Raw genomic sequence first — 10,325 nt, forward strand, 5'->3', positions numbered from 1 at the left:
AAATCGACCAAGTCCAGTGTGTGTGTGTTTATTTTACTTGGAATTAGTTTAGTTGCAGTTTTATCAACATTTTTGATACCAATCATTATGTCTTCAGTATGTTGTGGAACAAAAAAACAGAAGCTGAACAATTCTTTCGGCAATCATGTCGATCGACCTATAAACGGCTATCCAGAATCTGTAGCTATTCCTGATATGTGTTACTTTTGCTTTGATGTGTTGTATTGTCAGCTGCATAGCATGGATCCTCCACAAACGCCAAACTTTACGAATGATGCATAGTAAGTATTGGTCCAGTTCATACAATGCTACCTGCCTCTGTATACCATTGACCTTACAAAACGTCTTCCGAGTTCCGGTGCACGGTGCGTGTTGCAATGCAACAAAGACTTCCTTTGTTCTGTTGTAATAGGCCTTATAAAAAGGAAAGTAAGATACCTAATTATTGAAGTAGTAAAAAATGTTACAATAACAGTTAATTACTTGGTAGTTAGATCAACATTAGCAACATTAGGTATTGTTTATTTCGAAATTTTTCTTTTGTGTGGGATTGAGAATAAATTATGATGCTATAAATTCTTAAATCCCATTGTCTTGTCTTTTATTTCTTCACTACATTGCAGAAATTTGACTCAACTATTTATCTTCCTATTCATGGGTGTACCCGCACAGGGCGGCTGCCTCCCCCCCCCCCCTGGAAGGTAAAATAATGTCAATTTTTCTGGCAAGTGGGAATTAAAAACGTGTTACCTACTCTGCACAAAATGAAGCGTTGAAAACAAAATATCTTTTCAGTCAGAATAATAAAAAATCAATTTTCATGATTTTTTGTTTCAATATACCAGACCGACCATCTTCTCGAAACAGGTTATGCTGCCGCCCCGCCCTAGCTAAATTCCTGGGCACGCCGATGTTCCTTTTATCTTGTATGACCTTAAAATATAATGTTGATACTATTTAATACAAACAGACAAATCATCAGGCAACAGCTGATCAAAGTACAACCCGGTTAAAATAATAATTGTAAACCTGATTCATGATGGCATTATTATAGTATTTGTCTCCTGTTTGACATACCAGAATTTGCACATTTTTTATTTAGGTACTTGGTCTTTATTATCAATTCATCATGTGAGTGTATTGTAAAAGATCACTTTAGCCAATAGTAAATAATATACACTTACTAATTATTAGTATTGAAGGTTATATTGAATATTGTACTCAAAACCTTTGTTTTTCAGTCCCCTCTTTGTGACCTGGAAGATAGGAAAGGAACACCGTCTCAGGGGTTGCATTGGAACTTTCAATGCTATGCATTTACACTCAGGTATTTATTACTTAAATGAACTGGTCAGAGTATGCACAACTACCAGTTGGTAATGTTGGTAGGGTCTTATTATTAGTGAAGCTGTGTTATAAAATTACTTAGGTAGCTGAATACTAATAGTTTGTTATAAATTGAAATTGTGTTATTTTTTTTCTTATTTGAAATTAACATTTTATAAAGTATTTTGTAAAATAATGTCTCCGAAATAACTGCAGCTTAACTAATATTTAATTAATATTTTAACAATATTATGCTCTTCTCTTTAGTAGCAGCTACTGCTGCATAAGATGAACTTGAACCTAACTGAAATTGTGGAAAAAGCTATCAGAGTGGTACGTACAAAAGACACAAAAGCAATCAGAAGTTCAATGTAATGTGTTGTTCCAGGATTGAGAGAGTACGCAATAACTAGTGCTTTAAAAGACTCCCGCTTTTCGCCGATTACTCGCGACGAGGTGCCTCGTTTGACTGTCTCTGTGTCCATTCTCCAACATTTTGAAGAGGCTGAACATTATCTTGACTGGAAGCTTGGCAAACATGGTATCCGCATAGAATTTGTCAGTGAACGAGGCTCCAAACGCACTGCAACCTACTTACCTCAAGTGGCTACTGAACAAGGTAAATGAGGTATCACTTATCATTAAGTTTAAATTCTTAGATTTCAAACATTTATATACATAATTATTATCACACTAAACACTATATAATATAAAAAGTTATTGTATTATGTAAAAGTGAAATACATTTAAATAGCGACAGTCACTATTGTTGTTATTTCAAAGGTGATCACTCTGTTTATCCATTCAAAGATAAAAATTAATTTGGAAACATTATCTGAAACTTTGAATACTGTGCAGAAGCTATCAGCACTATAATATACATAATATTATGTTATGAGTTAATGTTAAAGAGCTAACTATGCAATTTTTAAATTTCAGGTTGGGACCAAATTCAAACAATTGATTCCCTCTTGCGAAAGGGTGGATACAAAGCTGCTATTACTCCAGATATGAGACGCAGTATCAAACTCACTCGTTACCAATCTGAAGAAGTGTCTGCATCTTATAATGATTATGTGAACCAACGGTGCTAGCAAACAATACCCGTGCCCTGTGGCCAAACAGGACTTGCAGACAATACATTCACAAACAAATTGTATTGGACGAGTGCAGGTGGATATGTTAGTAATGTAGTTTCTAGATATTATACTATACCATACGCAAGAGGAGTTAAAGGTCAGAATTATGCTCAAAGTGAATCCAGCCCCACTAGATCTTGTTACATCGACATGGTATGAAGTTAAATATCACTGCCAATTACATTCCTCAGAATGGGAAATGGTGCCATCAACGATAGTTGAGCTGACATTTTGTTGCGAATGTGAAATATTTACAAAATGAATAACCTAAAAGCGAAACCACATTGTTTCGTTGCGTCGCCAGGTCGCAATAATCGCATCACAGATATTATGTCATTGGATGACATATGTGTGATGCGACAATGTGATAAATAAATCATGCTTGTGATTAATTATTTATTTCACCGATTCTCACCAATGGATACCCATCTACAATAATATCGGCCAATCAGAACACATCTGTTGAAAAAACGCGTCCGCGAAGCAAATCACTAATAGAGATAAAAAAATGTATGAGATAGCTGATAGACCATTGACGCTGCGACAACACAACACATGTGGCTTCGCTCTTGGGGCTAACATATTTTACTGATACCAATTACCATAATGATCAAGATTATGAAATATTTTGTTTCTGAATGATCATTGTGTGCCTAATATCATTTAAATTTTGTAACAAAATTAAGCAATATGTAAAACAATTTTGCAGCATACATGTGATCAACTAGTGTTTAACTTTAGTTGTGTGGTAAAATTAGATGTTCTAGCTGAGAATGTTCATAGTATAGATCTAGCTAACTTCGCATTTCTAAGAAAAAGTAAGCTTGTTAAGATATACATATAACAGTAATAATGGAGTAATAATATTGCCTTGATCAAGTTTTAAGCCATTATAAAAATATTAGTATGGGAGCCTTAGAATTTTTTTTTATTACTATCAAGCTAATTTTTTGTGAGTAGCTTCATTTTGATAACACGAACAACATTTTTATTTGCGAAAAATTTCGAAAGTTCAGTAGTCAACCAAGTTTTGTTGATGAAGACATCAATTCGAAGTAAGTATGATATCCTTTCTAATCTAATTTTTCGCAAATAAAAATGTTGTTCGTCTTATCAAAATGAAGCTACTTACAAAAAATTTGCTTGATAGTAATAAAAAAAAAATGTTCTAGGGCTCCCGTATTATATGTTAAGTGTGTATTAAATTAATATGTAACTTAAGTCGTAATTTAAATACTCTGTAATTCTGATAACAATGAGTAATGTATAACACAGACTAGAACTAATTTGAATGTCACTGAAACAATTAATTTTTGTTTATCATTTTCTTTTTTTTTCATAAATGAATAAATGTTTAAGACTTCAACCTATTTTAAAAATCGGCTTTAATTAGAACTAAAACCGGTGCTTGAAGCCTTCCATTTAATACTAAATTAAAAAACTACTTGTACGTAATTGTATTGGGTTCCTAAGCGAAACTTACAGCAGTTTCAAACTCAGTGTTTTTGACTCAAGCAATTTAAAACTATGCTTATGTCATCACTATAATCACATCTATTTCTGAAGTGCACATTTTGTTACTAGATCTATTTATTAAAAGATCTTCAAACATACTAAAACCGGCATAAGCTTATCAGTTATCACAAAATATGTTCACTTAGATCATAATTTTGACTAAACTTTATAACTAACACGAATAATAATACCGAATTATAATGGATATTTAAAACTAAGCTCATTAAATCTTATGATAATAATTAAAGGTGGCTTTTAGTGATTTTTGGGTGAGATAAAGATTTTGAATAAATACATCAAGTAAATTAATTTTGATCTCAGATGTTTGAAATGCTTAGGTAAGAAATATTGTCTCTGCATAATAGCTGAGCGAAAGAGACAAAACATAGAAATACTCTTTCTGATCAGTAGATTTGAAGAAATTGAGTTATACGAATGTTTATGTTGCTGCCCACCAAATCCATAGGCCACCTGTGTTTATAGTGTTCTATGTTTTAGCATTAAGAAAATTGTTTGAACAGTTGTCATTTTGTTGTTTGTTTATTCTGTATGTGGTTAGAAAAAGGATTTTTCACATCTTATACCATAAAATTTTTAATGTAATTATATTTTCATGGACGTCTTACTTTGCCTGAATGGGCGTGCCTTTCTCTCCGGCGGTCGAAGTTAGGGAGAAGTCACACGGGCGCCGCGTCCTGCTCCGGCGCCGCGCCGCCGCCGCACCGCACCTGTGTGGCTTCTCCCTTGAGGGGGCGACTAACCCTAAAGTGTCGATTTTATAATTCATTTTTTTTCTTGAAAATAAGCCCCGAATTGTTTCATTTTCTAAAATTAGATACTACATTATATTTCAGAGAGTTCGATTTGAGCAAAAACACGATATCTTAAAGTTTTCTTTATAGAAAAAAACACATTGTATAAAATTCTATCATTGAGAGATCGACCTAGCGGATTTTTAAATGTTGTATATTTATCGAGTTATTAAGAAAAAACTAATTTGGCGATGAATCCGCGTCGCCCTTTTTCACCTGGCATATGAAAGACGGGCGTGAGTGTGAAGAGAGAAGGACGATGTTTGATGTGTGTTAGTCGCCCTCTTAAGGACATTTTCTAGCACACAAAATTATATTAAATTAATTATTCATGACATTTCATGGATGATGAATTGCAGAATAGTTTTTGTGCTTATTTCCACCTTCTCACATCCTAAGTTACTTGTAGTTCTCATAGGTATAACATCAAAAGAACTTGCTGAATTAAAATTTGTATTATAGTTTGATAATGTTGGGTATTAAAAAAAAAGGTATTAAATGTGAAAAAACCTTGTTTTTATTATATCTAGATGTAAGACCAGGGCTATAATGGTTTTCTATTGTGTTTCGTACGCACTGAAACATTTTGTGTACTTAAATACAAAGTTTCACTTATATTTAAATATATATTTTACGTATCATTTACGTCTTATACTTACGTATATACGTATACGTCAATACCATCGCCAGACTATACCGTATCTAGTGTGCGCCATTAAGGCTTTTCAGTATTCGATATCCTAATCTGGAATTACGTACCTACACTTTTTTCACGCGCGAAAGCACCGCGGCTTGCACTTGAAACGTACGTGCGGAATTCGTTCCGTTCGGAAAAACGTGTGCGCTAATAAATGTATTTTCTACTGATGATACGGAAAACTAATTCGGGATACGAATACGGAAACTATGCGGCCTGCCTAAAAGTAGTCACCAAGAAAACAACAAAGGCATCAATGCATTTTTCAAGTAAACTAGACAAGTGGTGCCTTTTAAAAATATTTAAAAGTTAACTCAAAATGGCGCAATGTATTGTTTATACGATGTTCAAACAAAAAAATTTTAACATCACAAGCAACAAGAGAAAATGTTGTGAGAAAGATTATTGCTATCCAGCTTAGGCCGTGCGCCCATTGCGACTTTTTGTAGCGATGCAGTCGCGATACTGTCGCATATTTGCATCGATACAGTCGCGATGCAGTCGCTAGCTGTGTGTTTTGTATGGAGTTGCAAATGTGACTAACGCCGTAAGTAGTGATGCAGCCGTGCGCTTCATAGTCGCGCGACTGCATCGCTACTAAAAGTCGTAGTGGCCGAAGGGCTTTAAGTCCACTTGCACCGATCTTTGTTGTTGTGAAATTTAACCGTGGGTCAATTCTTAAGTTATCTTTTTTTAAGAAAACGAAGAACGAGAGAAATAGAAGGATGTTTAATCCAGCTAACTAACTCACACAGATCGGTGAAACCCTACTACCAAGGTAAGGTAAGCTCAACACAACTATCTGTTGTATGTCCATATAATATTATGTACCTTTGTTAGTGAAAGCTTTTTATGATCAAAATAATATGTCCGATTATGACAAAGTAAAAAAAAATCCTCTATAATCTACATATATGTTATGAAATATGTATACTATCGTTATGTTTATCTATAGATTATTTCGTATTCAACGAGTATAGTTTGTGTGGTCAATTTGTTCAATAATTTAGATTGAGATTAGATTTTATTGAGGAGTTTGAGTTATGTTAGTGCTGTAAGAATAAGTAATTCTAAGATATTGTTTATCTAAGACCTAGGTGGTAAAAACTAAACAATCAGGTTGTAGGTTAGCCATTAGAGATTCGAGCAGGCAAGACGGCAATGTGGATAAATAAATGTTTTCCAAAGATTTGTGCTCGAATCCAAAAGTACTGTAATAATTAATGATGTAAGATTTCATTGATGTAAAGTTCAAACTAGTTTTGTTGGAGTTATTCATGGGCGTAGCGAGGTAAGAGCTAATGCTCACGAGTTTCATACCTAAACGTGGAGCGGAGAGATTTGCGGGATGAGAGGGCAGGCAGTCAATCCCAGTTCGCTCGCTCATATTTTTTTTTATGTTTACCTCACTTATTATTGTGATTCGAAGTTTAGGATTTTCTTAATCTGCCCCCCACCCCCTCCCCAAAGACATATGCCCTCCCCCTATGTAGAATCCTGGCTACGCCCATGGAGTTATTACAGTCAATTTCTGCTTAAATGGATAGCGATTATGTTGGCGAAAAAATTATTAGCGACATCTGTTGATACGCGGTCGTAGTTCTGTTTTAAGTTCAGAATGTTTTTATTAAGGTGGACGCACACTAAGCCGAACCGAACGAATCGAATTCCCAGAAGGCATTACTGAGGAGGAGCCAGACTCGACGCGGGCAAATGTACGAGGTTGCATAGGATTTCATATAAAGAATTCTAAAATTCGTTTCTTTCAGTTCATTCCATTCTTTCGGCTCCGATAAGTGTGCATTCACCTTTAAATTCACTCAAGAGCGTTGGTGCACCATACGAAATTTTTCCGTCCGGTGTTGAATCTAACTACCGGTCAGTAAGATTCCGATTAGTGCTCAAACATACATAGTGGAATGTTATTATGTCATGAAAAACATCATCAGTAAAATAAGTCTGCAATAACACTTTGTACTAAGGATTACAATTATTCTAGACATAGGTGGCCACCTCAGAATAGGAAAATATTCATTCTATAATTTTGACTGAGAAGTTATTGTCTTACCTCTTAATAGCTTTTAAAAACGTCTAATGCCAAGATTTGTTTAAAGTCGAATCCCAAATATTACTTCTAAAATCTGTGGTGGCCACCATACTTGATCGGTATTTTTAATACAAAATATGACGTTATGATATCATTTATAAATGCTTATTTTGTTTATTTATCAAAATGTGTCTGGATTGATAATAAACATTTTCTAAAACTTTGGACTTAATTATTATTACTAACAGAAAGTATATTATTGTAATCTTAGCGACTTTTAGGTAAGTAGTATTATGTGTTTAATTTTTTCTTTGACTGATATAGCCTAATCTTTCACAAAAGGGCAAATTTTTTATCAAATTCAGAATTAGTCAAAATAAGTCAAAACTGTTTATTACAACCTAAAGGTGTGCCCACTTTAAAGTGGTACCTATGTGACTTTGATTTTTTTCTGTGATATGCCATAATATATAAATTGGTAGGTCCTATAAAATATACTATGCAGACATAAGCATCAGTTCCTTATCGCACATTCGGCGTAAATCTGAAGGATAGACATATTTGACCTTGATTTGACCTCGACACTTTTATAAAATATGTACACAGCCTGTGTTGTTTGAACATAAGAAATAACTTCGTTCCATTCGGGTGCCCCTTGACACTTCTCAAGTTTTATATTATTTAGTAAGAAAAGGATGTTTAATTCAACAATATTTATTAAATCTACATTAAATAGGCACCTACAACTCATAACAACTTTTAAGAATAGACCTGATTCACTCGCTCATTTTCCAGTTGCAGTTCAAGTTCATATAATTTCTTTCGTAAAGTTAGGGTGTTTTCAAATTGGAAATATGTAATTGCTGCAGAAGCAACCAACTGAGCTACAAGCATACAAGTGAGAGTTGGATACAGCCTCACTGTGTGATGTTTTAAGAACTTAAACATTGTCTTAGGACCCTCATGTAACATTGGAACTCTGAATGTTGAATATCGGTTGGCAAGCTGAAAATAAATCTAAAATTAATATAACAAAGTAACAGCTGATCACTGAAATATCATATAAATGGCACTAAACTTTTGATGGTAATCTCAATTTAGAGAAGACATGTTACTTTGGTGTATATTCTGTTGTGCAATACGATTTTTTTTTTATTTCCTTGAAATTACCATTAATGCTGAAGTTGCACCCAGAACCAACGGATAGAATGTTCCAAATCCCGCTTGTATAGCCATGGATCTGACCTCAAAGCAGACGGGACATGTCTGATCATTCACTACTATTTTACTGGAGATAAGCTGAAATAAAAGGCTTTATTTAAATGATAAAGATTACAAACATTTATTTTAAAAAATAATGTTAAAAGTTATGATACTATCTAACTAACTTTTAATATTATGAATGCCAAATTATAAATGCCAAATTATAAATACTAATATTATAAATGCCAAATTGTGTATGTCTGTCTGTTACCTCTTCATGTCCAAACTGCTCAATTGATTTTGCTGAAATTTGGTGTTGAGATACTTTCAGACTCGGGGAAGGGCATAGGATATTTTAAAATGTATGGTTCCTGCGCAAAACTACTTATGGTGTATGGAGTTGCAGGCATCAACTAGTAAAATATAAATACTTGCATGTCTATGAAGAAGAGTAGTCAGAATTCCAGGCATAACAACTATAGGGATTGTAGACGACATGTATCCATACGATCCCAATCTAAATCTCCACCTATAATGTCTGTTTATAAGGACACCAGCCACTGAATTGATTGCACCTAAAATTGTGGCTCCATGCCTTAAAGCCCATCTGTAAACCAAAATGATAATAGTATTTATAAAGTTTGGTAATTTTATAAATACGAACCTTCTAACAAATACCTATGCTTGATGCAGGTAAAGCAATGGTTTCTTAGTATATTTACTTATTTTTTGTTTAATAAACAAATATTTTGTTAGATCTTACATATCCGATGGAGACTCCCAATTTCTTATGACCTCCCATACATAATTTTTTGCCTCCTCTTCCGTTATAACAACTGCATCTTTCGGCAGCTCTCCTGGAGACCTTTTTAAAGCCATAACGATAAATCGTAAAATAAATTGCGATTTGTTTTCAGACAAGACGTTTAAGTAAATTTTTTAGGCAAACATTGTATTTAACATTGTAACTCGAATCAAAAAAACATTTTTAAGTAAATAAAATCATTTTACCGAAATTCCCTGAAACCTAACCTAACAATAGTAAAAATCCTATCAACACTCAACTGTCAAAATTAAAATCTATCAAGGTGTTCCTTTACCAGTCACAGTATACTGACTAGTGCAATTTGACAACTCGGTAGCCAATCAAATCTCGTTAATCGTACTAACTTATACTAGTAAGAAACGTCATATCATAAGTCAAAATCAGCTGTTTTGAAAGTTTTGTCATAGATAAAGTATTATAGTATAGCTCAATGCTATAGACTGAAGAAGCCTTATATCGGTGTTTAAGCGTCAAAAGCGTGTAATGTTATGTCCTACTTACTAGGACATAACAAGGAGTCGGTCTGCATATTTCATGTAGTATTAAAAGTGTATTGCATAGCTTTTTACGTATGTTTACGGATTCTCATTACTTAATATCTCATTACATAACTATAGTTAGTTTATCGATATCATGAACTATATGACTTTCTTTCCTGTCTCATAATATGCTTCGAAATAATCAACAAATAGAAATATTCAAGAAAATAAACGCACACTACTTGTATGAAAATAAGCACAAAATGGCCACGCGATGACGG

General features: G+C 33.8%; 2 protein-coding genes across 2 annotated transcripts; one reads left to right on the forward strand and one right to left on the reverse strand.

Annotated features, from left to right (window-relative positions):
- LOC121739830 (uncharacterized protein CG5902) lies at positions 1-3,396 on the forward strand. Its single transcript, XM_042132413.1, has 4 exons — positions 1-281; positions 1,242-1,327; positions 1,715-1,945; positions 2,266-3,396. Exons 1-4 carry the CDS (start codon positions 88-90, stop codon positions 2,418-2,420), a joined length of 666 nt encoding a protein of 221 aa, XP_041988347.1. The 5' UTR covers positions 1-87; the 3' UTR covers positions 2,421-3,396.
- Positions 3,397-8,234: 4,838 nt separating this feature from the next.
- On the reverse strand, positions 8,235-9,772 carry LOC121739847. Its single transcript, XM_042132436.1, has 4 exons — positions 9,503-9,772; positions 9,175-9,346; positions 8,707-8,835; positions 8,235-8,541 (listed from the first exon to the last, which is right to left on the reverse strand). Exons 1-4 carry the CDS (start codon positions 9,616-9,618, stop codon positions 8,296-8,298), a joined length of 663 nt encoding a protein of 220 aa, XP_041988370.1. The 5' UTR covers positions 9,619-9,772; the 3' UTR covers positions 8,235-8,295.
- Positions 9,773-10,325: the final 553 nt, after the last annotated feature.

The sequence above is a fragment of the Aricia agestis genome, chromosome 2 (assembly GCF_905147365.1).
Source record: "Aricia agestis chromosome 2, ilAriAges1.1, whole genome shotgun sequence".
In the NCBI taxonomy this organism is placed as follows: domain Eukaryota; kingdom Metazoa; phylum Arthropoda; class Insecta; order Lepidoptera; family Lycaenidae; genus Aricia; species Aricia agestis.

Coding starts and splice junctions, on each gene's coding strand:
- LOC121739830 (XM_042132413.1), top strand. CDS start 88: ATGTCTTCAGTATGTTGTGGAACAAAAAAACAGAAGCTGAACAATTCT. Junction 282..1,241: donor AACTTTACGAATGATGCATA/GTAAGTATTGGT, acceptor TTTGTTTTTCAG/TCCCCTCTTTGTGACCTGGA. Junction 1,946..2,265: donor TCAAGTGGCTACTGAACAAG/GTAAATGAGGTA, acceptor TTTAAATTTCAG/GTTGGGACCAAATTCAAACA.
- LOC121739847 (XM_042132436.1), bottom strand. CDS start 9,618: ATGGCTTTAAAAAGGTCTCCAGGAGAGCTGCCGAAAGATGCAGTTGTT. Junction 9,347..9,502: donor TGGGAGTCTCCATCGGATAT/GTAAGATCTAAC, acceptor TTTGGTTTACAG/ATGGGCTTTAAGGCATGGAG. Junction 8,836..9,174: donor CTACTCTTCTTCATAGACAT/GCAAGTATTTAT, acceptor CTTTTATTTCAG/CTTATCTCCAGTAAAATAGT.